Source organism: Pipra filicauda, unplaced genomic scaffold (genome assembly GCF_003945595.2).
Source record: "Pipra filicauda isolate LSUMZ 115617 unplaced genomic scaffold, ASM394559v2 scaffold266_size1643727_pilon, whole genome shotgun sequence".
In the NCBI taxonomy this organism is placed as follows: domain Eukaryota; kingdom Metazoa; phylum Chordata; class Aves; order Passeriformes; family Pipridae; genus Pipra; species Pipra filicauda.
In genome coordinates, this window is record NW_024104383.1 from 1,381,937 (window position 1) to 1,407,889 (window position 25,953).

Consider the following 25,953-nt stretch of genomic DNA (forward strand, 5'->3'; position numbering starts at 1 on the left):
CGGCCGGCGCGGGGCGCGCTCCCTCCGCAACGGGCCCGGGCGGTGGGCACGGACACTGTGACAGTGTGACAGTGTGACAGTGTGACAGTGTGACAGTGTTACCGGGCTGTGGGCACGGACACTGTGACAGTGTGACAGTGTGACAGTGTGACAGTGTCACCGGGCTGTGGGCACGGGCACTGTGACAGTGTGACAGTGTGACAGTGTGACAGTGTTACCGGGCTGTGGGCACGGACACTGTGACAGTGTGACAGTGTGACAGTGTGACAGTGTCACCGGGCTGTGGGCACGGGCACTGTGACAGTGTGACAGTGTGACAGTGTGACAGTGTCGCCGGCAGGTGGGTATGGGCACCACAGACAGCCAGTGTCACTGTGCTGTGGCCATGGGCTCCATGCTATGGCCATGGTCACCGTGCCACGGCTGGGGACAGTGTGCTGTGGCTGGGGACACCACGGTACTTGCCACTGGCAGCGTCGCTGTGCTATTCCAAGAAATACTGTCCTATGGTCATTGTGCTGCTTCTGGGGATAACACGGCATAGGCAGGGACAGAGTGTTGTCACCAGTGTCACCGCGCAATGGCAGGGGCTACCTGTGCTATGGCCAGGGCAGCCCCACGCCCTGCCAGTGCCCGGGCTGTTGGCAGGAGGAGATGCCATGCCTGGAGCACAGGAGGTCACTGCGCTGCTCAGCTCAGCTCTGCTGCAGACACTGACCCTCAGACAACACCCTATCTGTGCACATCCCCCCAGAAAGGGTGGCTGTCACCCCTTGGGGGATCCTCAGAGGCTCAGCTATGGCACAAGAGGCTCCATGGCCGATCACAGGGACCTTCAGCTGAGAGCGGAGGGGAGGGTTTGGCGGCTGCTCGTCGCTGTTCCACACCCACAGCTGGTGCAAGAAAAGAGAAGTGAAGATGGACAGGGCCTAAGCTCTTGCTTTCCTCATGTAGGAAAGGGGGCACCCAGATCTGCCAGGGGACTGCAGGAGGCCAAGCCCCCGTCCTGCTCCCTCCCCATGGACAGCGGGAAGGAGGAAAAAGAAGAGCCTTAGAGGGAAACCCTCAATTACTGGGAAGGGAGTTCCCCCCGCGGCTCCAGGACCATCTCCTGAGTTAGTTTTCCTAGCACCGTGATGATGATCCTGGTTCCATAGATACCGATGCCATGACAACTCTGACATCATCCGTGCTTGGGACGGGAGCTGCAGGAACGTCGCAGGGAGGAGCATGCGGAGCTGTGGGGCCGGGGGCTTCTCCCGGCTCCTCGGCCAGCTCTTCTCCCACCTGCTGTCCCTGCAGCTCCATCTCCCCTTGCAGGGACCAGTGTCGCTGCCACACCACAGGGGGTACCTGTGTCCAGGTGTGTCCAGCCCCTCAGCCGAGGATTCCCGTGCGCTCGGCCCCGTTTCCAGCTCATTCTGGCCTGTCACAGCTCTGCCAGCCTGTTCCCTCTGGCAGGTGGGATCAGGATTTAACTGTTAAAGCTCATGGTGATGCCACGCAGTTTTTCTCAATTACAGGTGAGTCATCGTCTCTCTGGGCCTATTTCTGAGTCCCAGCAGGAAAAGCAGAACCCAGCCTTTCACTCCTCAGTGCCACCAGCTCAGCAGACATCACGCTGTACTATGCAAAACCGAAATGGCCACGGAGACAATGGTGGGTTGGTCCCTCCTGCTTTCCTCTGGCACGATGTCTCACGGAGCTGGCCAGGCACTGCACCCCAGTGCCAGGAGCATCATTGCCAGCTCATCCCTGAATTGCAGGTCAGGAACAAAGGCCAAATTAACTGGAAGGGATTACCCCAGGTGGGATTTTCAATCAGCTTCGGCAGTTTAGAAGCAGCTGTTCCAGCATCCTCAAAAATCAGTTTCATGCTTTGAGAACAAACCGTCCCGAATCCATCAGCCCAGAGTCACGATGGCAAGGGCTGCCCTGATCCCTCAGGGTGCCCAGTGCCAGGGAAGCAGCATGTTCCTGGGGCTACTGCACAGGGAATCATCTGGACCTCTGGGATCTGCTCCCGGTTTTCTCATGATGTTGGGAAAGACACTTCAATTCTCCCCCTTTCTAAAACGTCTTGCCCAGCCCACCTGTCCCAGCTGGGACAGGGATATTTTAGAGAATGCAAAGCACAAAGCGCCAGGACCCTGCCTGAACTTTTCAGATGTTACTGTAGAAGAAATCATCACCATTTTCAGACAAAAACATGGCTTATAACACTTCCAGGCATGATCATGGTGCATCAGGCAAGGTCCCTACTGATATCCCTGCTCCTAAACTTCTCCCCTTTCTTCAAGGTTCATCCCTCCAACCTGTGCTGCGTGCAGTGTTTGTACAATCATTTCTCACGTCATGGGGTGCCAGTTTTCTTCCCCTGCTACAGCACAGATAAAGCTCAGGACGTATCTCCAGCCCACACACAAACTGTTTTTTCTGTTTCACTTCCTATTGCTGCAAATCAACGGATACACAGAGCCAGCCAATAACAGGGATGGATATTGCACCTTCGACATTTTCCCCATCAAATGGAGAACAGCAGCATTTGGAAATGGCACTTTCCAGAGCATCAGTTCAGTTTGAACAAGTTCTGGCTGCATTTACCACTCCCCCTGGATTTCAGTGACAGGGAACAAACAGCAGCACACAGACAAGTGCCTGAGATCTGTCTGTGTTCCGATTTTACAGGAGTTTAATTAAAGGTATGGATTTGCTTCTTGCTTCTTGTAGTCATGCTGATTTCTTAACCTTCGTTTTCATCACAAAAAAGCAATCAGGTTTTACTCAGGGGTAAATACACGGACATGACAACCCAGAGGAGACAAGGTGGGGGGCTTTCTCCTTCTTCAAAACCTGTTCAGGTCAGCCCTACCCACTCAGCCAAGGGCCAGGATTGGGACCTGGCCCATAAGAAGCTGAATAATGGACAAGAGCAGTTAATATATTTTCTTTAGCAGGACCAAAGGAATTTTCTCTGTGGCAGTGGGATGCTCCTGATTTGGCAGGCAAAACAATCAGATACATTTTCTACTTAACAGCTCTGAAATAAAATAGTTGCAGAATCTGGAATGGTTTGGGTTGGAAGGGACCTTAAAGACCATCTCGTTCCAACCCCTATTCCATGGGCAGGGACACCTTCCACTAGCCCAGGTTGCTCCAAGCCCCGTCCAGCCTGGCCTTGGACACTTGCAGGGATGGGGCAGCCACAGCTTCTCTGGGCAACCTGTGCCAGGGCCTGCCCACCCTCACAGGGAAGAATTCCAACCCAATATCCCATCTAACTCTGCCCTCTGTCAGTGGGAAGCCATTCCCCTTGTCCTATCACTCCAGGCTCTTGTCCCAAGTCCCTCTCCAGCTCTCCTGGAGCCCCTTTAGGCACTGGAATGGGCTCTGAGGTCTCCTTGCAGCCTTCTCTTCTCCAGGTGAACATGCCCAGCTCAGCAGAGGGGCTCCAGCCCTGTGATCAACTCAGTGGCCTCCTCTGGACTCATCCAACAGGTCCACATCTCCCTGTGGTGGGGACCCCAGAGGTGCTCCAGGTGGGAATAGCGATGTGCAGCTGCCTTGTTCTCAGAGCAGCTCTGACAATGTGCTTGGAGTGCAGCTGCTCTGGCTCAGCAATCCCGGTGTGCAGGACCCAGTGCCAACCCCCAGAGAGCCATCCAGGCTCCAGCCACGTTCCCAGCCCACCGACTCCAGCAGCTCCCCGAGGTCTGACCCAGCTCTGGCACGGGTGTGGGCGGGAAAACAGCTTATCCTTCACATTCCCAGGGCAGCAGGCCTGAAGTAGCACTTGGAGACACGTTCATTTAGTTGTTGCTCCAAAGTGCTTTGCTTGCCATTCATTAGAGCTCGGCTGGTGCTGCTTTCAGCCCTTAGAAAAACAAGAGCTCATGGAAGTGTTGAGAGGAGCTTAGAAATCCATAGTGCCCAATGACAGAGAGAATGAACTTCCTGGTGAGTAACACCTTACCTCACTATCACTAGAAAGCCCTAGAAGCCTTCCACCCTAAGAGATCCAAAAATATCTGGAAGATCATTTCTGAGCTGGTTACTCATCCACTTGTGAGATGCAGCCGTTTCTCAGGTGGGATCCAGCAGTTACTGTGCAAGGATAAACCCAGGAGAAGTGTGTCAGAAAAACACGTGGAAAACTTCACTAACTGTACTTCGGGATAAGAGAACTCAGCGAATTGAGGGAGCACTGGCTTTGAACAGGAGAGTTGATCTCTCAGTACTTGCATAAAACCCAAACTGAACAAAACCCCAGAGAGTTTGGAAATGCCTCTCAGTGGTGCAACTGTGACACTGGTGACAACACCGTGCCCCTGCCCATGCGCTCAACGGCTCATCAACTCGGTATCTGCTTCTTCTCCAAATATTCCACAGCGTCAAACGGTTGGGGGTTTTGGCAAACCAGTAATCTAATCTGATTCAGCCACTGCTCACCACTCTGCTGGAAAAGGGGAATAGGATCCCTTGGGGTTTTCCAGACCGGCCTCCTTGGGACCACACCAGTCCCCTCGTGCAGGGCCTGACCAACCAGATGGCCTTGGTGCTTGTCCCCTGCTCCCCGCAGGTGTGGCACCAGGGCAGCAGAGCTGGCAGGTCCAAGGGCACAGGGCAGCTCAAGCCGTGCCCAGACCTGAAGAGCTTCCACAATTCTCATTTGAGCTCTCGTTCTGCTGCCAGGAGAGCTCTCCCAGCTCAGCCCTTTAGGCAGTGCCATTTCTGCTCGTGTTACACCACAAACCAAAATTTTCCTGGTGGAAAAAAGGGCCGCAGTGTTTGTGTAATGAATGAGGTGTTTGCATTGTTATACTGAAAACATGAAAAGCTTAATTTCTTAGCTGAACATAACACTAACAGGTCCTCAGACTCACAAGAAGGATGTAACCTGACGTAAAGGAGATTTGTAGGATGGATGGACCTGAGTTATTTTATAACTGTGAATACTCTCGGGCCCAGGGCTGTGCAGCACAAGCACATTAAAAGAGATTTTCATCTAAATATGGAACACAGGCAAAGGCTGCTGAAACTCTATTTTTATCCCCATTTTGCAGAAGTGGAAGTGTGCCTACAGAAGATGAAGTGATTTACCTGTGTCTAGCAAGAAGCTTGTGACCGAGAACTGAATTTTGATCTCTGGAGTCTCCAGCCACGTGCCTTGCCTCACACTTTGCATATCTTTTACCCCATCTAAGCAGCAGGACAAGAGGCACAGTCACTGAATCCACTTTTTTGCACTCCTGGTGGCTTGGGCCAGATGTCAGGGATGGAAGAAGCAGGGAAAGCCCAGCTTTGCCTGACCTCTCTTGTAACTGAAAAGGCAAGTGCCCATCCAGCACCATCCAGAACTGGGACACCTGACATTGGTGTTCAGGGAAACATGGAAGCTTTGAAATAGCTGCCTGGTGGGACAGACATTAAATTAACTCAGCTGTTTTCTTTCTCACATATCTCCTAGTCCAAAGCAAAGCTCCCACGAAACTCTGTGGGTTTTCTTCCTACCTTTTCCATGTAGCAGGGCTGGGCTGCATCCCTCAACCTCCAAAGGAACAGCTTTGCTGGAGTCATGACTGTCCTGTGATCTTCCTTTTGCCTCTATAAAGCATCCAGAGCAGGTGACAACCATTCCAAGGAAGTCTGATCCCTCCTCTGACTGGAAACGATCCTGTTTCATGACTGCTGTGTATTGTTCCTGTACCCATGTCTGGTCTGTGCACAAGCCCCTGTTAAGAAAGTCACTGTCACAGAATTATCCAGTGAAGTTAATTCACCCTTTCCAATCTTTTAATGGTCAAAAAGAGCCAGAACTTCTCCATATCTGACCAACTATGGGCTGAAGATCAGGTAGGAAACATGCTGGAAACAGAATCCAGTCTTTTATTATGCTTCCAAGTGCAGATTTCAGCTGCAGGCAGAGAAATAACATCCCTCACTTAGGTAATTTGACAAGAGGTTTGCACAGTAGTTTGAAAAGTATCTGAAGGTACCAAAATCTCCTCCCAAAATCACAGGAAAGAGATTAGGATAAGGTAAAAAGTGGTATCTGCAGCAGTCTGTTCCAGAGAAGAGTAAGAGATGGGAAAGTCAAGGAAATATAAGGAAATAAACGGAAATGCAATGAAATCCATCCTCTGTGGCCCTCTGCTGTTGGCTTAGTGAACTGTAAAGCAAATTTTCCCTGTGAAGCACATTGCAGTGACACAGAAGCCACCTGAACTGAGTGACAGCCAGCCTGGCATCAGCATAAATGTTCATGAACACTTCCCTGTGGGATGTGCCAATCCAGGGCAGTGTCCCAGCTGATCCCAATGCTGACCCTTGTCCCCTTGGACAGTTCTGTGTTCTAACTGCTGATTTCCCTCCATCCATGAGCTTTCCTTTGTTTTCCTTAGCCTTCCAAGGTTTGCTTTCCTTGTTTTATTATATTCCCTATTAGCCTACGAAGTCAAGGGTTGACTCCACACCACCCTGTTGGCTGTTTCTACTGGAGTGCTTAATCCTGACTACACAAAATACTCCATTGCTCCTCTCCATCATTCAGACATAAACCCTGAACAGCCAGGAATGGAAAAACAAATCAATGATGATGGGAAGGGGCCAAAAAATACCCAACCCAAAATTTAAACCCTCCCCTCTTCAAGCCTGTGAAACTCCAACAGGAAGAACATCACACACTGCCTGGAACAGGCTGAGGCAAAAGACACAGAAGCAAAGCAATTCTTGTGAATCTTACTGTAAACAGGACACTGTGTACACCCAACACACTGCAGAGGAACAGCTAATCCCTGGAAAAATGTCAAAGGCACAGTGGTGCTTCTGCCAACATCTGCACTGTTACTTGCTTAGCAACTCTGCCTGCCATCCGTGGAGGGGATGAGTCCCTCGTGGCTCCCTGCTCTTTGCTTTCTGAGAAAACACAAGAAGGAAAAAATAAAAATGAACTCCAGCTGTGAATGCAAACCATGGAAACAGCGAGGAATTTGGGAAGCTGCAAGGTTAGTCGGGTACCTGTTACACAGGAGCAGCTCCCAAGCAAGGCCCCATGAGCTCCTTGGGCAGTACCTGCTCCTGGCCCTGCTCCTCCTCACAAGGGCTCCTCGTATGGAAAGGAAACAACTTCCTTTTCCTGGGAAATGGGATGGGATGTGCATGCTCGTGTGGTGGAGGTGAAATTACAGATGTCCTGAGCCACCCTGCTCCAAATCAGCAAGATCTGAGCTGCTCCCAACGCCAACACTGCCCTTAACACTGTCAGCAAGTAAAAAAATCCTGGCATCCCATCAAAATTCCCGCTAGTCCCCACATAAAACCAAACTCCGACCTGACAGGACCCGGTGTACAAAATCCCTGAATTTTTGTAGCTTCTTGGCCTGCAGAGAATTCCATCAGTTCAGCAGCACAACAGAAAAGGACCAGGAGCAGCCCCACCTTGTCTGATCAATCCACACAGAATCCCAGAACCTCACCTGAGCCATCAAGCTAAAATACAACAGTATATATCTATACATATAAATATACAGAGATATAACTGGAATATGTTGGCATACAGAGGTAAGACACACCAGCACAGTATAATCCCTTTTCCTACCATCCCATTCAGAAGGAATCAGGAATGAACTCAGTTGCTTTATTATTTTTACATCAACGGGAAATATAATTTGAATACAGAGATTTTTAAAACTAGATTTAATCAAGTGCATTTAGAGAACTCACTATTTTCTGTACATGAGTACAAGTATCTCCAGTGGAATTTCCTTACCTAAAATTAAAACTTGTGGTACAAATGAGCAGCAAAACAAATCCTCCCTCTCCTCACACAGTCAAGTCCACAGAGTTGAGGATATGCCTGAGAAATGTGTAAGTCAAAGCTCTTCTGCCAAGCTAAAAACATGAGAGAACAGAGTGCAAGCACAGATTTTACCAAATGGCCACTTAGCAAAGATAGAAACTGCCCTAAAAACATCCTGGCAGCCACAGCTGGTGGCCTCATTTTTGGGAAGCATTTGCTAGAGATGCCAACTTCAGTTTTAAGGCTCTTCCCTACCCCTGCCAGGACAGGACACACTTTTCCTCCCACTCACGTCCCCCACCTCCCTGAACCACACAAGGTGACCAAAACTGTGGGTTACCACTGCTGCTCCCCCTGATTTAGAGCAGGATTCACACTCCTTTTCCTCCCTACAGTCCTAGTAAATGCTTTTTTGTTGGTCCCTTCCCCACTAATGCATACCAGTGTGCTTCATTTTGGGAACTGAGTTTATTACCAAAAACACACAAATCTTGGCTGGGATTTATTTGTTCCAAAAATCTCAACATGCTGAGAGGAAAATTTTCTGAGCACTTCTAATAAACTGAGTGATACCTTCAATCATAAGACAGCTCTCACACCTCCTGCAGTACCTTATCATCACTTTGGCTGGGGTTGTGTTTAGGGACGTTTATAAAGAGTTCAGGAGTCACCAGTCCACAAAATGTCCCATCTTGTTTTAACAGGTCTGACTTGAAAGGACTTGCCTGTGCCATAAAACCATTACGATGTGTTTCCAAAGTTGTTACTGGTTTTCTAACCACTGAAGAGCCCCACACACAGGTGTGAGGAGCAAAGTCTCAGACAAGAGCTGTCATCACTCCAATTACAGCAGCACCATTAACATTTCCAGTTAATGCTCACTAGGAAAGCAAGGGTAAAGTTCCAGGTGTGCTGGGGGGCGTGAAATAAGGAAGCTTCACTAAAACGTGCAACAAAACCTCAGCAGGAAGCACAGAAGGAAAAAAACCTGCTGTTGTCAGGGTTTGTGCAAACTTCTCCCAGCCAGAAGTGCAGGAAGGGATGAGATCACGACCTACATGAGGAACTTGAAATGATTTGGACTCTGTAGGTGTCTCCTTTTATAAAGGCCTGTGTTTTATGCATTGTGGGGTACCTGATTTACAGTGTTACTCCTCTGGAGTCTGACATTCCCACTTACCAATACAGTGATGCAGCACAGCTGACTCAGGGAAATACAGAGGGTTTGGGTTCTGACCAGTTCCCACCGAGGAACCCACTTGAGGGGCTCCTGTGAGTCCCCTCTGCAATAAAGATGACATAAAGCTGCCATCACAGCCCTCAGCAGGACTCAGGTACTTCCAGGGGCTTGTAAAGCCCTTTTCTAGAGAGATTTTTAGCTGAGGATTACACCAGAGTATGCGCCAGGCCAGCAAGTACCAATCAAGAATTTAATCTCAGAATAATTAAAGCTGACTATGCTTCATCACAGTCCTCAGTCTCGAGCTATTTTCATGCCAGACAAAGGTTCACAGCAGAAACAAAGAGGTTATTTGCTTTAAGAATAAGTAGTTCAGTTGAACTTATCACCAAATCACTTCTGGATCCAAAGAAAATTAGCAATTCACTTAAAACATCTGAATTTCACCCTGTTGATACTTTGTTCCATTTCTCAGATGAGGAGATGCTTTAGTTTCCCTTTCTGCAATGGCCTCTTACATGATAAATTGAAACACAAAACCAAAATGAGAAATCTAGGCTCCGTGATTTTAGTATTTAAATTAAATGTACCTGCCCCCAGGCCTTTTATCAAAGGAGCTGGATGCAAGGTTAACAACAAACATTGGAGTTTCTGGAAAGAGAGATCTGAGGGTACAGACTTGGCACCAAACCCAGCCATGAGTTTTCTCTATCGGAACAGAAATGAAAATTACAATTAATCAGATGCATTTTCTAAAACATCAGGGTAGTGCCTGCAGAGAACACAACTGTGTTCAGGGAAAATGAATTCTAAGAAAATGCCCCTAAAATCAGGAAATGTCATCATGAAAAGGTCTCCCCGAGTTTCTCAGTGACTCAATCTCACAGGTTTCTGGCAATTCCTGTGCCAAACATAAGGCCTCAGTCCCTCAGGTAACACATTAGTGTAATCATGTATCAAAATATCATTAGGATAAGGTTTTCCAATCTCCTTTCACCTTTCGGTCTGTCACACACACACAAACACAGTCACTGACTCTCACGTCTCCCTGCAGTGCCCTGACAAGGGTTGGATTGGTCTGTTGGGCTCCCAAGGCAGCCCCTCCGGGTTAATCGCAGCTCCCATCCTTCCAGCCATCCCGCCAGCGCTCATCCACACGGGAGCAGTCAAATTCAGCTTTCCCCAGTTTCCTGTTCACTTCATTGTGAAGAAGACACAGCCACTGGGAGAAGTTATTCCTGGTACTCGTGTCTGGTTGATTTGTCCGTAATCTGCAAGCAGGGAAGAGGAAGCAAATGTTACTTCTTTATAGTCACCAAATTCAGTACCCACAGCAGGCACAGGGTCACAGAGAGAACCCAGAGAGAGCACAGTAATTATCACTAAATATCTATAGAATACTGACAGCTGCAGCTTGGCTTCATTCACTGCCTGGTCCTGGCAACTGGAAATGACACAGACAACCCAACAGCACAAGGACAGGTGTTTGTTTTTTGACTAAGTGTACCTGTGATTGATGCAATAATGGAAGAAACCAGTTCAGGTAGCTACAAACCCCAAATGCAGGAAGAGCTGCTGATATGCAAAACAGCTGCGGCAGCCCAGCATGTCTGGCAAGCCCCTCCAGCACAAAAACCTGCTGAGGACACTCACCTCTCGCTCAGGTACCCAAAAAACCCACCGAGGACAACCACCTCTCCCTCAGATGCTCAAAAATGCTCTGAGGGCACTCGCTTCTCCCTCGGATGCTCAAAAACTCGCTGAGGGCACTCACCGCTCCCTCAGGTCCTCAGCGCAGTGCTCGCAGGGGTAGAACTTGGAGAAGAGGTTGATGAAGTCCCTCATCTCCCTCTGCTGGGTCCCGGAGGGCCGGTCGGGGTAGTAGGCAGCCATGGTGTGCAGGAAGGCCCAGGTGCTGCGGCCCAGCTGCTCACTGTCCAGGGGACAGTCTGGCGGGGGCTCCTTCTCCTCTGCGACAGCCAGCTCCTGAAGGGGGAGAGAGGGTTGTGAGAGGACACCGGGGTTTGGTGGGGAAACAGCCCCTTTGCGCTGGGTGGGAAGGTGAGATGGGGGAACAGGTCCTTCACACCCTCACTGGGGACATGGCAGAGCCCCCCTAAACTCTCAGAGAAGCTCGAACTCTCATTTGAGCCTCCTTCACACCCTCTGAGGGGGGTGACACGGCAGAGCCCCCTCACACTCTCATTGGAGACATGGTAGATCCCCCCTCACGCTATTACTGGGGACAAGAGCAGAGCTCCCGTCACACCCGAGGAGAAGATGGACATTCCCTTCACACTCCCACTGAGGAGAACCCTGTCCCGGGCCCCTTCGCGCAGCCCCACACTTGAGGGGGCAGGATGAAGGACTGAGAGGACTCTGCAGGGGCTGGGGGTCGCCAGCCGCCCGCGGGGTGCCCGGGGAGGCTCCCACCGCCCCTCCCGCGGGGAAGCCGCTCCTCACCGCGCCGCCCGGGCCCGCCTGTTTCCTCTGCTCGCGGAGCCAGCTCTTGAAATCCGTGCAGGCTCGGCACGGCTTCTTGGGCGGCTCTCCCGCCGCGCTGCCCGCCGCGCCGTGCGGGGCGGCGAAGGGGAAAGGGAAGGAGCCGCTGTCGGTGCCCGGGAACGCCGCGGAGCCGCGGCCCGCGCGGCCCTCACCGGGCGCCGCCATGTTGGCGCGCGGTGCAGCACGGGCCGGGGCGGCGCCATTGGCGCCCGGGCGCTGTGAGGGGGCCGGCCCGGCCCTGCCCGGCCCGCGCCCGAGTGCCAGTTTGTGGGTTTTTTTGGTTTTGTTTGTTTGGTTTTTTGTTTTTTTTTTTTTTTACCAAAACGGCAGCAAACTTTGTGTTTAAATATTGTGTTTGAGGGGAACACGACGGGGTGTTTCTTTCATATGAGCCTCCCAGCTCTACTTGTCCGCTTTTCACCTCACATCGCCCCTCAGGTGTGGTGGGGCTTCATGTCCCCCTCAGGGTGTGCAGAGGGCTCTGCCATGGCCCCGCCGACGGTGTGAGGGGGCCTCAGCCATTGTCCCCCCCTCAGGGTGGAAGGGGATGGGGACAGGGTTCTCAGTGGAAGTATCAAAGGGGTCTCCATCTTCTCCCCCTCAGCGTGGCAGAGGTCTGCCCTTGTCCCCGCTGAGAGTGTGAAGGGAGGTCTTCCATGTCCCCACTGAAGATGTCAAGGACTGGTTCCTCCCAGAGGAACTGAGCACAAAAAAATATATATATATATATGTATGTGTGTACGTATATATGTACGTATATGTATATATGTGGTCTGGAGCATCTCATGAGAAGAGACTGCAGGAGCTGGGCCTGGTTAGTGTGGAGAAGGGAAGGCTGAGAGGGGATCCCATCAATCCATACAAATATCTCCAGGGGTACCAGAGGATGGTGCCAGACTCTGCTCAGTGGTGCCAGTGACAGCACGAGGAGCAATGGCCATAAACTAAAACTCAAGTTCCACCTCAGCACGAGGAAGAGCTTCTTTCCCCGGAGGGTGGCAGAGCACTGGAACAGCTGCCCAGGGGGTGGTGGAGTCTCCCTCTCTGCAGACATTCCAACCCCACCTGGACAGTCCCTGTGTCACCTGCTCCAGGTGACCCTGCCTGGGCAGGGGTTGGACTGGGTGATCTCCAGAGGTCCCTTCCAACCCCAGCTGTTCTGGGATTCTTGGATTCTTTAGTATGTACATACTGTGTGTGGCAGAGCTCTCCTACGTGCCAGTGGCACCTCAGCATTATCTCCAGCACAGTCATACAATCAACAGTGCGATTTAATGAGCAAACAAGTGGATAACTCGATTCCGAGTCGTGCATCTCTATCGGAACACGCCCATATGAAATCCTGCATGTTTTTAACACCTGTCACGTGCTCGCAAATCTGTATTAAGGAAAGATTTTCCTCTTTCCGAGAGCACTGGCATGTGTCACCCCAGGGCAGGCACGTCGAGCCCTTCCCTGCGGCTGGGAGGGGTTGGGCTGCTCAGGGTGAAGGAGAGCCCAGTCCTGGCCCCACACCTTCAATCTAGAGTGGACACTTGGCAGCTTTCCTTCTATTCCCAGAGAGCCACATGCTTGTGAGCGCATGGGGATGGTGACCCAGCTCCTGGGAGATGGTCTGGCACCCATCGAGCTCCAGAACTGGGTCTCTCCAATTGGAAAGGTTAATTAGCTGTGGCTTGGCACTATGTTAAAAGCACTTTGATTTTTCTTTATCCTGTAGTCTGGCAGATGTGACCATCTGCAGCATATCCTGCATCCAGCCTCTGAGACACAGTGGCCTTACAGAGTTCTTGATGGGGGTCAGAGGATGAAAGCTTGGAGACCAGCACAGACTTCCTCTCTTCCTTCTTTTTGGCTTGCCATTAGAGGTTTGGGGACCGCAAGATAAGTCTCCCACTGTGGGAAATGTGCTCCAGAATGTGAATTTTGTAGCCACTCCCACTTTTCTCCTCTTCATGTCAAGTGAAAAATATGATTATTTTATTTGACACAAACAAATGTATGTCCAGGATGGAGGTGGATCAAAATATCATCTTATGTATAAATAAATATGTGAATATATGATATATTCAACACAGCGTGGTGTAAATGTTTGGTAGGAAAAGCATCATTTTAGAGAAATCCCTCAAGGACTTGCCTTCAAAAAGATTTCAACACTTGGTGTGCTTCACGTGGAAATGGCTGAGCTGTTTCCTGCTCTGTGGAGCGCTGAGCTGATGGTCTGGATCTCCATCCTATTTACCAGTGCTCCTTTTTAAAACTTTATTTGCAGTTTTATGAGAACATTGCTTTGCTGATATTCGGGAGGGAGGGAGAAGCCATGTGAGTGACTGACAGGAACTGCTGGAATGGCTTTGTCTACAGTTCTAGACAACTATAAAGCTACATTTCACACATGAAGGAAAGGTCAAGCGGGGATAACATTTTTATATCTGTTTTCCTTAAGCGCCAATAAATGTTTTAAATGATGCTATCGACCTCATTTGTTTTGTAAAATCAGGAAAAAAGATAGAGACCCAGGGAATTTCCTACAGAGCTTTATTGTTTGGTCTTCAAGCAATTAAACAGTTGCAGAAATGTTTTCAAATTGCAGCAATCTCCTGGTTTGGCAGTTCACAGGCTTTGCTTCCTCATTAGTGATTTATTTTATGAAGTTAGTTAAAATATAAGCATTTTTATTAGAAAAGAAAAAGCTCATAACCTGGAAAGAAGCTGTTGGTTACAGAGATCCCTGCTCAATGTTACTCCCCTTGCTCCTTTCCTGGTCAGCTGTAGGAGCAGAGCTGAATCTTTAGGGAGAGGTGCTCCCAATTTTGTCTGTTTGCCCTCAGGGCTAACATCATCTTGGATTTCAAAGGGAAAAAAGGAGAGATGCTCAGATTCAAATCAGAGCAAGGAAATTCACTTTACTGTCTCTAATTGAATCCGAGCTCAGAGCCAAATGAATTCCATCCAAAGGAAGGAATGTGGTGCAGAGCAGAAGGATATGGCAGCATTCCTTCCTGCTCCCCCCTGGACATCCCTAACCCACCTGACCTTCTGCTTCCAGCACTGATTTAGGAGCTGGAATGTGGTAGGGCCTGTTACCAAACAAAATCCTGACACAGATGGGATATTAGGGAGAAATTCCTTCCTTGAGGGTGGGGAGGCCCTGGCACAGGTTGCCCAGAGAAGCTGTGGCTGCCCCATCCCTGCAAGTGTCCAAGGCCAGGTTGGACGGGGCTTGGAGCAACCTGGGCTAGTGGGAGGTGTCCCTGCCCATGGCAGGGGGTGGGAATTGGATGGTCTTTGATGTCCCTTCCAACCCAAACCATTCTGTGATTCCATGATCCCTCCTAGGAGCTGGTGCTTCCCGGGCAGGGAGCAAAGGCTCCATCCTGCCCTGCCAGACAAGGTTTCCTCGGCCCAGGTGCCTGCTGAGAGCGGCTCCTTGCAGGGCTCCTGCTGCAGGTGCTGCCAACAGAGCCCCTGTTTTCCAGTCACTGAGGTCTGTGAGACCGGGCTCACTGCAGCTTCCTGAGTATGTGCCTCATTCCTAAGAGCTGCTGAATCCGTGCCTGGAATGGAATTACACAGAGGGCAATGACAGTAACTACCAGGAAGCACCAGTAAAACCCGAGCTGGAGAAAATGAAAGGGTGTGTTTGCCTTTCTCAGGGGAAGAGCTGTTTGATCTGCTGCTCTTATCTTTGCACGTGCTAAGCAAGAGCTTGCAAACAGGCAGCTGACAGTGGGGGCTTGGGGAAGGAAGAAGGAATGGGGCTGGACACCCTCCCTGGCCCTCTGAGCCCTGCAAAAGCCATGGCACAGGGATCCCCACAGTGGGTTTCAGCAAAGCAAAGGTTCCAGCTCAAACACAGCCCCTGAGCAAAGCAGGGGTGACCTCAAGGAGGGCTGGCTCCAAGGAGAGGAGACACAAGGAAGGATGATCCCAAGGAGGCTTCACACGGCTCTTTTCTCAGCAGTGACCCCAGGATGCCCATTTGTGGGTTGGGAAAAGGACTAATATTCTCACAGCCTTCAGCATTTGGGAACCTAAACACCACTGACTATTCAGTAATTTCTTTAAAGTTTTAAATAAAGACGCTGGCACAGGTTGCCCAGAGGGGTTCTGGATGCCCCATCCCTGGAAGTGTCCAAGGCAGGGTTAGATGGAGCTTGGAGAAACCTGGGGTAGTGGAAGGGTGTGGGACTGGGTGGGCTTTAAGTTCCCTTCCAACCCAAACCATTCTGTGATTCTGTGATATTTTGAGGGGAAAATTTTACCCTGTACCTCTCAGAATTCTTCCCAAGTTTTTTGTGACGGTTTTTAGGTAGTTCCACTTGAATGTAACTGTTTCCCTCTCCAGGGGAATACACCAGCAGGAAGCTGACTTGTATTTACACGTAAGGAGTTGAGCCTAAAGTCCAACCAGTGACAAGCCAGCACCAGGAATTAGTCGCGCAGTTGTCTGAGAAATTACAACCAACTAGGAAACAGCAGCAGAAAAAAATGACGTATATTTCCAGGTAAGTGAATCACAGTGATCACTTCTGCTTGGGTACAAGAAATACATCACCTGCAAACTTTCTCAAAAGCATGAATTGATGTCCCAGTCGTGAGGAAGGAGCCTCACTGCCAGCGGGTGGGATGTTGATCTCTGTTCAGATCCATCCAGAACTACTGAAATGTGTTCAGAGCAGTCTGAGGTGTACGACTGAGCACGGGGTAAACCGAGGCCCTGGTCTGTACCCAGGGATGCAGTTCATCATTTTAAAATCTGTGCTGTTTTCATGTGTGGATCCTCTTGCTGATTAAAATGAGAACCCAGGAGCAGTGGCGTATATATTGGCAATGGCAGGGATAGGGAGAAACCCAAATTATTTCTGCAGGTTGGTTCAGCCAATCCTACTTGTGTCGTGCTCCTGTCTGTCTCCTCCTTCCCAGACTCCCTCTGAGCATCCCTGGAATCAGTTCATGCATTTTGAGCACAAAACATTCCAGCATCCCTGGAATCAGTTCATGCATTTTGAGCACAAAACAACAAAATTGGGGATTTCTTTTTGTTCTCTTGATAAATAAACCACAAAATGTCCGGTGGTGGCAGAACCCTTTGCTTTAGGAAGAAGATGCTATTTGAAGTCCATTAAAAATGTTGTGGCTGTTTCCCGTGTGGATTTTGAGGGTCTTTCCTTATCTTACTCCCATTTTTGCCTCTTAAAAATGAATGACCCTGTTGTTACGAGGGCTGAGCTTTTAAAATCACTTGTCCCATACAGGATAGGTACACCTGGTGTCTCCTTTTCCTTATCTCCCTGATTAGGGGTGATTCCTTTTTCCAGAAGTAAGTCAAAGCAATTGAACGGGAAGTCTCAGTCAGTGGAACAGATTATTCTCAGATAACAGGTGCTATGTTGACTTGATAAGAATTAATCATTAATGAACTTAGTTCTCCTTCCACATTACTCTTTTCCCCACCAGGCTTTTGAGAGAAGATTAAATATTGCTTTCCCTGTTTTCTGAAGGGGGCAAGGAACACAAAGGTCTTGTCTTTGCCCTGAAATACAGTGAACTTCTAACTGGAGGCACTGCTGGTGGAATCCCCAGGAGAGATGAGGCACTTTGCATGCTCTGCTCATCGATGGTGTGGGGAATGAGGAAAGGGGAGGAGTGGGACGAGCACTTCTCTGACTAATCTGGAAGGAACACAGTGATCTTGTCTCTGATCACTTTACTATATTTATCATGAAGTAAGAACAGATTTTTCCCGAGTTCCACGTTCCCTGGTACTTGCTGCAGTTGCTGTTGGCTTTACTGGTGGTGCTGGGATTTTCCCCTACTGGGTTTGGGAACACACAGGGCAGGCCTTGAACCCCCTTGGAAACTCCACCCTGCCTTCCATCTCCTTTCACATCCCATGGCTGAGTCCCAGCACGTTCACTCAGTGTGCTGACCTTGGGCCACACACTCATCAAACACCTTTTTTTTTTTTTTTTTTTTTGTAGAAAATGATGCAATGAAAGGAAACTTTCTCTTGCAGTGGTTTAAGTTACATTCTTACCCTTTCTGGAAGATTCTCTCTTGAATCACGCTTTTGTCCTCTGCATGACCTCAGGAAAATATGCCACTTTTACAAAGGAGCTGTGAAATTATTGCAACAAGTGCTTGGTAAACAAGAGCCCATCTGACACACCCCAGGCAGCAAACAAACCTCCCACAACAGGCAGGGCTCCCCCTGGCCTGGGCAGCTGCATCCCAAGGGCTTTTCATGGAAAAGGAGCCCTCTGGTGCCAGGTTTCAGGCAGTTTGATGGGATGCAGTGATTTTATACCAGCTGTCAGTGATCCAGAGCAGGGACTGAGTCCTGGTGGGCAATAACCAGGGATGCCCCAGGAATGATCCATCCCAGGATACTGCAGATTAAAGGGAGTGGGATTTGTGCTGAGGTGGGAGCATGGCAGAGGAAAGCAGAGACAGGCTTGGAACAGAGAGGACAATTAAAGTGTCCGAAGAACCATCCCCTCTCCATGTGCTGGCTGCTCATGGAAAGGGCAGAATAAGGGTCTGTAGAAAACAAGCACAGTCATGGAATCATAGGATCTCTGAGGATTGCTGAACCAGATCCCACTGGCCACAGAAAAATGCTTTAAAGCCTGCAGCAGCTGCTGAAATTAGGATGAAATAAAATACATTCTTCTTGTTTAGATACTACAAAATCTCTCATCCCAGCCTGTGTGAAAGTTCAACCGCTTCCTTTGTTCATGAGGTGAAGGAGACTTTTGTCGACTCCAGTGTCTGGGGTTTCATTATTCTTTTTAAATAAGGGTCTGTTTCTCAATTTATTAAAAGTCTAAACCCTCTTTGTACTCTTAAGATCAGCTTTTAGCAGCTGGGGTTTTCATTAAAGGTGCTGATAGGTCGTGTGTCATCACGGATGACCTTCAAGAACAGTAAAGGGCAGGTTTTGATCCTGAAAGTGAGGGAGGGGAAGATGGAGCTTTTCTACAGGCCTTGTTCCAGGCAAGGGCCCCCCTTGGCTGTGCCTTCTCATATCTCTTCCTTGCAGCCAGTGTCCTGAGGGTGGTTTGAGGCCTTTCCCTCCCTTTGCCTTTCCTGTGCTGGGCATAGAAAGAGAAATCCCTGATGCAGAGTCCCACACATTGTCAGCCGTGAGGGTACAGGTCACTCACCAGCCTAGACATGACTTCTATATGTGCTAAAGGCTGTTCATAACACAGCTCCTCCTCTTCTCCACGTGTGGGCATTTGGGATGAGGCCATTGCTTGTTAGACTTGGAAAACGGCTGTGGAGGGGGTGGTGAGGAGCTGCCTTTGGTCACCCTTATCACTCAAACTCTACTCTGGCTCCTGTTGGATGCAGGGAAGGATTGCTCCAGGCACTTGTCCCACCAGGGCTGCTGTAATCTGGTTAAACCCACCAGATTAGGTTATTCCTGATCCACACTGGAATGCAAAGAAAAGCAGACCCTCAGTGTTTATTTGTCATGGAAGGGAAGATGATTTTGTGATGGGAATAGCAGGGGGGACAGCCCCGGTGACCGTGGGTGTTCTTGGAGCCATTGGATGACCCAACCATGGGCAACCTGGGGGAGGGAGTCTGGTGTGATGCTCCTCGAGGAGCAGGAGGCAGAACTCCACCTTGGCAGGGCTCCCTTGGAGCAGGATGAAAACTCACGGAAGTTATGGAGGAAAACTTGCGTTTCCTCCATCTTGGCAAAGCCAGGCAGTGCACTCCCACATATTCCCTGTTAATTTATGATCAGTTTGGTACCTTGTAAAACATATAAAGACAAAAGTAACTGTTGCCCTCAAAGCTGTGTAAATTGATGAGGAAACAGCAGTGACCAGCAATACTTGAGGAGTGTCACAGTTTCTGAGCAGACCACTCCTACCCTTCTGTTAATAATTACCCATGAGGAGGTCCTGATTTATGGCAGGATAATCTGGAAGTAGTAGAAGTCAAAAAGTAAACTTAATAATGTCTAAAAAATGATGTTTTGTCTTGTTTTTGTATAAGTTCAAATGTATCCAGCAGAGAAGTGTAATTAATGGCCTATTCCAGTTGGTTATACATCCTTCCCAACAGAAACGGCCCTGGCACGGCCGGGTGTTGTGGAGGATGTGTTGAGGAGCACTTGAGGATTCCAGAGGGAATCTGGCCATCCCTCCCTCTGGTTTCATGGGTAGTGTCACTCCAGGCTAACCTGACTTGACTCATGAGGTCATTCTCCAAGGAACAGTTTCGTGACATCAGCCTTGACAAGGACGGGGCACTGATACTGCCGTGACATCTGCAGAGCCCAGAGCTGAACCTTCTAATAAAACTCCCTGGATGAAGTGATTTCCTGTCTCTCCATAAAATCCTCACCCTTTGAGCTGGGTGTCTTTGCTGGACCCTTTGTGAACAGAGGGATGGAGGGTCAGATTCCAAGGCTAGGGGAGAGCAGGGAGCTGCTTCACATCACCTTTCCACAGAGCAGATCCTGTCTGGCTTCCTGAGCCGGGAAGTGCCCTGGAGGTGCCATTGAAGGGGTTTTCCCACCAAATTACACACAGAACCAAAGTTCTCTCTGGATGACTTTCCCTTTCTAATGGAGGACAGATATCCAGCAGCAATAGATAGAACTGCAACAAAACAGCTCCCTTTGCCCCCAGGAGCTGCCATCCTGCTGTGTGGGAGCAGCCTCACGTGCTCATGGAACACAAAGCAAGGCCCTCCTCACTGTACTGCCTGATATCCAGAAGGAATGATAATGATAATGATAGTGATAATGATAATGATAGTGATAATGATAAAATGGTTCAATTTAGGCTTTATCAAAGAGGAGGGAGAGGGAGGACAGAGAAGGCTGTTTGATCACTCGGTGCCCATCAGCCAAGTCATAACCTGAGGCAGGCACACGCTGGTTCAGGGAGAGGACAGGCTATCCAGGGCTGGAATTACCTGTCTTTCCATGCCTCTGGGCAGTGGAACTAGTCCTTGGGAAGAGCTGGGAGGGTATGGACACCTGGCTGGATGCAGGACAGTGCTCAGGGCGCTCAGAGCTGAGTCTCCATCCCATATTTACATCTGAGGAGCTTTTGGCCCTGGGACGTGTTTGTTCATGTGGTGGCAGGACAAGGATCAGTGGCTTCCAACTGACAGAGAGCAGGTTTAGATCAGATATTGGGAAGAAAATCTTCCCTGAGAGGGTGGTGAGGCCCTAGCACAGGTTGCCCAGAGGAGCTGTGACTGCCCCATCCCTGGAAGTGTCCAAGGCCAGGTTGGACGGGACTTGGAGCAACCTGGGCTAGTGGGAGGTGTCCCTGCCCATGGCAGGGGGTGGGAATTGGATGGTCTTTGATGTCCCTTCCAACCCAAACTGTTCTGTGATGCTATGACAACACTGGCATTGGCACCTCCCATAATTTCTGAGAGCACTCGAATATTGATAAAGCTACCAGAAATCCATTTAAAGTATCTCAGCAGGTGGGACAAAGCCGTAAAGAAAAAATATTTGTAACAATTATTACACGTATCAAGTGGTGCCTGATTTGTGCTTTACGACAACCCACGTTGTAAATCAGCTTTTGGGACTGGGGTGAGCTCATCCCGGGCTGCAGGTAACTCTCTGCAATACAGCCATAAAAACTCTGCGTGTGTCCCCGGAAATCTCTCGGGGCAGGAGCTGCTGCCCCAGTGACCTCCCGCACGCCCAGGGCCTGGCTCGCTTCCCAGCACGGGCTGGGATGTGATAAAACAAGCTGGATCTGCTCCCCGGCTCCCTGAACTCTGTCCCTGCTGCCACAGCCGGGACTATTTGCATGTTAGAAGCAGGGGGAAAGATAAAAGTTAAAGGCACCCGGTAGTTTGCCAAACTACGGAATTTCTGCGGGGCGGGGCAGAGGAGGAGGCGCAGAACGCCTGTGCCCTGCCTCCTGCTCCAGGGTATTTAACCTGGGGAGTCCTGGCTGCAGCCACAGCTCTGCAATCTCCAGCACAGCACACATCTCTCCAGGACACATCCCTCCAGGGCACAACACTCCAGGACATTCCTCCAGCTCCCATCCCTCCAGGATATCCCTGCAGGACGCATCCCTCCAGCTCATCCCTCCAGCTGCCATCCCTCCAGGACACATCCCTCCAGGACACATCCCTCCATCTGCCAGTGAGGGAGGAGCAGGCGTGGGGAAGATGAGCTGCAGCAGGTACCCCGTGGATGTGAAGGCTGTTGGCTTCATGCAATGCAGAAAGCAGAAGGTATGTTAATTTTTATAATTTTTGGCTTTTATTTCCTCCTGAAATATATTATAAATTAGGAAACTAGAGGGCTTTGGATTTACTCTTCTAGGGATGTGTTTGCTCATTCCCCAGTGTTGGGATTAGGAGCCTTGGGATCTAAGACAAAGGGAGTTTTGTAATGGGCTTAATACCGTAAGAAAATTGTTATCTTGGATTTTGCTCTCTTTCTGTCATAGCACCATAAAATCCTCCTGATTTCATTTATGATTACCCATTTGGAACCCTTAAATTTAAGGAAATATTTTTGTGGGTTTAATGTTTAATTGAATTTTTTAATGTGATACTCTCAGCCTGAAGCCAGAACTAACCCACAGCTCGTGGCAAAGGCTGATTGCCTGGAAGCACCTCAGATGGAACATTGTGATTAAATTGCACTTCTTTTCCCTTCTCTTTTCCCAGAACTACATGATGTTTGTGACTTGGTCAGACCAGAACAACATTCTCATCTACCGGACATTTGAAGACTTTAAGAAATTCCATGTAAGTGAGTTTTCAGTTCCTGGAATGTCAGGATTCCCATCCTGGGGAGGGAAAGGAGCCCAGCTGTGTGTCAGGGCTGTGAGGAATCACTGTTCTCTCCTTCTCTCTTTTAGAAAGAGCTGAAGAAAAAATTCCCCATGGAGAGTGGCTCCCTCAGGAGTTTACCCAGGTTTAAAGGTAAGAATAAATCTCTGATGGACCAACAAACATGTGAGTGGACAGGACAGGCATAGCTGGGGACACAAACTGAAGTCTCTGAGTCTGACTTTCCTCTGGAACAGGTTAAGAGCTCTCTCCTGCTCCTGGTACAGCACCACTGGGTTATATCAACATGATTGTGTCTAGTACAGACTTAGAACAACCCAGAAAGGCTTTTTTATTAGATAATTGCACTTTATCTGCACCTTCTTGAAATATTTACATGTGAAAAAAAGATAAATTTTAGATGTTAAAAAAATTGTGTCAGGAGCTATTAGAAAGGACAGGGAGGCAGGGACAGTGACTTTGTACAGTTTGGGATGGGGTAGGAAGGGTGGTGGGTGAGGACACCCGGTGTTCAGGCAAAAGATGCTGCTCCCAAAGACATCCAGACCCACTGTTGTCTTACACCAACTGTGCCTTTGTTCTTTTAAAGGTGTGATTATGCAGCACAGGAAGGGTGGGAAGCTGAACAGGTGCCTGGAGATCCTGAAACTGCTGGAAACCTACTCCCAGGAGCTGCTGAAAATGGATGCAAGAATCTCCCAGGGGGGAGACGTGAATCAGTTTTTCAAGGCACAGACCCAGGACCTCGATCCCTCCTTCCCTGAAAACAGGTGTGAAATCTGAGTTGTCCTTTTTTTTTTTTGTTCACAAAGCAGAAATGTTATGGAATGTAGGTAGAAGAGAAACACCAGTTACACGAGGGCAGCAGAGCAGGGAAGTTCTGCTGGGTGCTTTAATCTGGGTTTATGTCGTCTCTGGTGCCTAAAGCTACAGCATAAGTGATTTTACTAAAACTAAGGCTAAACTCAACCTTCCACCTGAGTTTTTGATGCGAAACTTTGCTTTGCAGTGTTGTGATCATGCCATCAGAATTTAGAAGGGAAAAGAAGCACCAGCCCATCTCCATCACCCTTCCCCAGGCGTCCCAGAGCTACCGCTGCATCGAGAGCTTTGAAACCAAGGACACCAAGAACAGGGCATTCACAGTGGCTCAGAAGGAAATTGTTGAAGTGTTAATCAAGGACATGACTGGTATGTTTGAGGGGATTCTTCAGTGTCAGGGCTGAAGGGACAGGTTGATTCATAGCCCGGCAAATGCCAGGGTAGTGTGTCAGGAGTGCAGGTGTTTGTACTTGTGTGCCTACCTGGGGGGACAGTGAACGTCCCTCCTGTCTCTTGTGTCCCTTATCCAGGGATTATGGTCATCTCTCAACTTGCAGGCTGTTAAAAACTGGGTGTTTTGCTCTTTGTAGGGTGGTGGCTGGTGGAAAATGCAGACAAGCAGATTGCCTGGTTCCCAGCCTCGTACTTGGAAGAGCTTGATGTCCATGAGGACATCCAGAACACCTTTAGCTCAAATGAGGAGGGTAAGTCTGCTCCTGGCTCTCTGGGACACCTTAAAAAATGAGTTCTGCAAAACCTCACCACTTTAACCACTGCTTGGAGTCCCCACCTGGATCTCTGGAGCTCTGACTCTTCTGGTCAACTCTGCCATGGAATCACAGAATGGTTTGGGTTGGAAGGGACCTTTCAAGGTCATCCAATCCCACCCCCTGCCATGGGCAGGGACACCTTCCACTAGCCCAGGTTGCTCCAACCTGGCCTTGGACACTTCCAGGGATGGGGCAGCCACAGCTTCTCTGGGCAACCTGTGCCAGGGCCTCCCCACCCTCATTGTAGAAAAAACATCTTCCCTCGTGTCCAACCTAAATCACTCAGTTTGAGGTCCCTGAGCAGCCAGTCCCTCTCAGGGACACTGCCCCACAGCCGAGCTGCTCTGTCACAGGGTAGGGGCACTTTCTCCACGGGGCAGATCCGACCTCCTCCTCCTCCCACAGGCAGCCTGTACTTCGTGGTGCAGCCCTACGAGGCGCGGAAGGCGGATGAGCTCTCTCTGCACAGCGGGGTGGTCGTGGAGGTGCTCAGGAGCTCTGACAACGGCTGGTGGCTCATCCGGTAAGGAGGCTTTTCCAAAGTCCTGCCTCCCCAGGGAGCTGGTTACCTGCTGCAGCTGCTGCTTGCCCTCTCCTTGCCATTTGGGTGCATCCCTGAGCTGAATGTCCTTGGCCAGGGATGGTTTCCCAGTTCTCACACCCCACGTACAGCACAGGGCTGGGCCCTGCCCTGCTCTGCTCCCTCCCCTTGGTTCAAACTGGCCGAAGGGCTCCTCTCAGTGTTCCTTCCATCCCTGCCCTCAGGTACAATGGGAGCACGGGCTACATGCCCTCCATGTGCCTCCGGCCCTACAAGAATCCTCACCACAAGCTGCAGACCATCATCAACTCCGGGCTCAACATCTCCACCCCGAACCTCTGCTCTTCCCTGTCGGCCCCTCAGCCCCGGGGGCAGGCCATGGCACAGCCCAGGGCACAGCCTGGCTCTTCCTTCAACCTGAATGAAGAAGATGGGAGCTCTCAGAGGAGCAGATCCAGGCCTCTGCCCAGGGCCAGCTCCACCTCAGACCTGGAGTCAGAGAGCTCGTCCCTGAGCTCGGGCAGCAGCAGCGAGCAGGGCGCCCGGCTGAGCTGGAAGCCCGACCTGTCCCGCTCTCTGCCCGAAGTGGAGCAGAACAGGAGCTCCCCTGCCCTGGCCACGCACGGCACCAAGTCCCCACGCCTCACCCCCAGGGACAGGAACGACTCTGGCTTCGTGGAGTCGTCTGCAGCCGACCTGAGCTCGCCCCTGCCCGACCCTGACCTGGCCACGAGTGTCCCCAAGGTGCCAGCACGGCCCTCGGCCCACGAGATCCTGCAGAGGTGCAGCACCGTCACCAAACGGGCCCTGCAGGGACACAGCCCCCGGCCAGGCCTGCAGCCACTGCTGCCCAGCCTGCACTAGAGCAGGGACAGGGGACAGGGGACAGTGACACAGCCCAGGCACTGCTGCCCAGCCTGCACTAGAGCAGGGACAGGGGACAGGGACAATGACACAGCCCAGGCACTGCTGCCCAGCCTGCACTAGAGCAGGGACAGGACACAGCCCGGGCAGAGCCAGGCACCCCTCACCAGAGCCCAGTGGGAACATCAGCCCTTGGACTGTGGCTTCCCACGGACACCACTGGATCCCAAGGAATACACCCACTAACATCCATCCCCTCCTCGGGCAGCACCAATTCCTGCTGTGGCTTCACAGGGAGAATGGGAGCCAGAAGGGAGTTACTGGGAAAGGATTTAGTGGTTTAACTCCTCAGGGGAGTCAGGGCAGCTGCGGATCCAGCAGCTCCTAAGTTAGAGGTCACTTGGAATTCAGTAAGTTCTCCCTCAGGCAGCTGTTCATTCTGCCATGCAGGATGTGAACAGTTGAACATTTCACAGTCACTGTTGCATTATTCCCCACACCAGGTGAGCTGCAGCCACCCCAGAGGGCAGAGAAGTGGCACCAGAGTGACTCAGAGTCACCAATGGCAGCCCAAGCTACAGTTACTGGATTGTCGGAGGGATGGGATGATGCAGCTGTGATGTCACTTACCTGAACCCCATATTTAATGTATATATTTAAACTGTTC

General features: G+C 50.3%; 2 protein-coding genes and 1 long non-coding RNA gene across 4 annotated transcripts; 2 read left to right on the forward strand and 1 right to left on the reverse strand.

Annotated features, from left to right (window-relative positions):
• Window positions 1-79: 79 nt before the first annotated feature.
• On the forward strand, window positions 80-2,720 carry LOC113995742. Of its 2 annotated transcripts, XR_003543513.2 has the most exons (3): window positions 80-340; window positions 1,524-1,659; window positions 1,767-2,720. It is a non-coding gene; the product is annotated as an uncharacterized LOC113995742 (long non-coding RNA). The 2 variants fall into 2 exon arrangements; XR_003543512.2 differs by having other exon boundaries at window positions 1,524-2,720.
• Window positions 2,721-7,622: 4,902 nt separating this feature from the next.
• Window positions 7,623-11,686, reverse strand: GFER (growth factor, augmenter of liver regeneration). Its single transcript, XM_027736163.2, is given in 4 exon segments — window positions 7,623-10,249; window positions 10,753-10,964; window positions 11,442-11,656; window positions 11,659-11,686. Coding segments are annotated over 4 exon segments (618 nt in total). The 3' UTR covers window positions 7,623-10,086.
• NOXO1 (NADPH oxidase organizer 1) lies at window positions 10,759-25,289 on the forward strand. Its single transcript, XM_039382373.1, has 10 exons — window positions 10,759-11,039; window positions 15,832-15,991; window positions 21,481-21,722; window positions 22,164-22,244; window positions 22,358-22,421; window positions 22,879-23,059; window positions 23,299-23,480; window positions 23,702-23,815; window positions 24,287-24,404; window positions 24,647-25,289. Exons 3-10 carry the CDS (start codon window positions 21,657-21,659, stop codon window positions 25,284-25,286), a joined length of 1,446 nt encoding a protein of 481 aa, XP_039238307.1. The 5' UTR covers window positions 10,759-11,039; window positions 15,832-15,991; window positions 21,481-21,656; the 3' UTR covers window positions 25,287-25,289.
• Window positions 25,290-25,953: the final 664 nt, after the last annotated feature.

Coding starts and splice junctions, on each gene's coding strand:
- NOXO1 (XM_039382373.1), top strand. CDS start 21,657: ATGAGCTGCAGCAGGTACCCCGTGGATGTGAAGGCTGTTGGCTTCATG. Junction 22,422..22,878: donor GAGTTTACCCAGGTTTAAAG/GTAAGAATAAAT, acceptor GTTCTTTTAAAG/GTGTGATTATGCAGCACAGG. Junction 24,405..24,646: donor AACGGCTGGTGGCTCATCCG/GTAAGGAGGCTT, acceptor CCCTGCCCTCAG/GTACAATGGGAGCACGGGCT.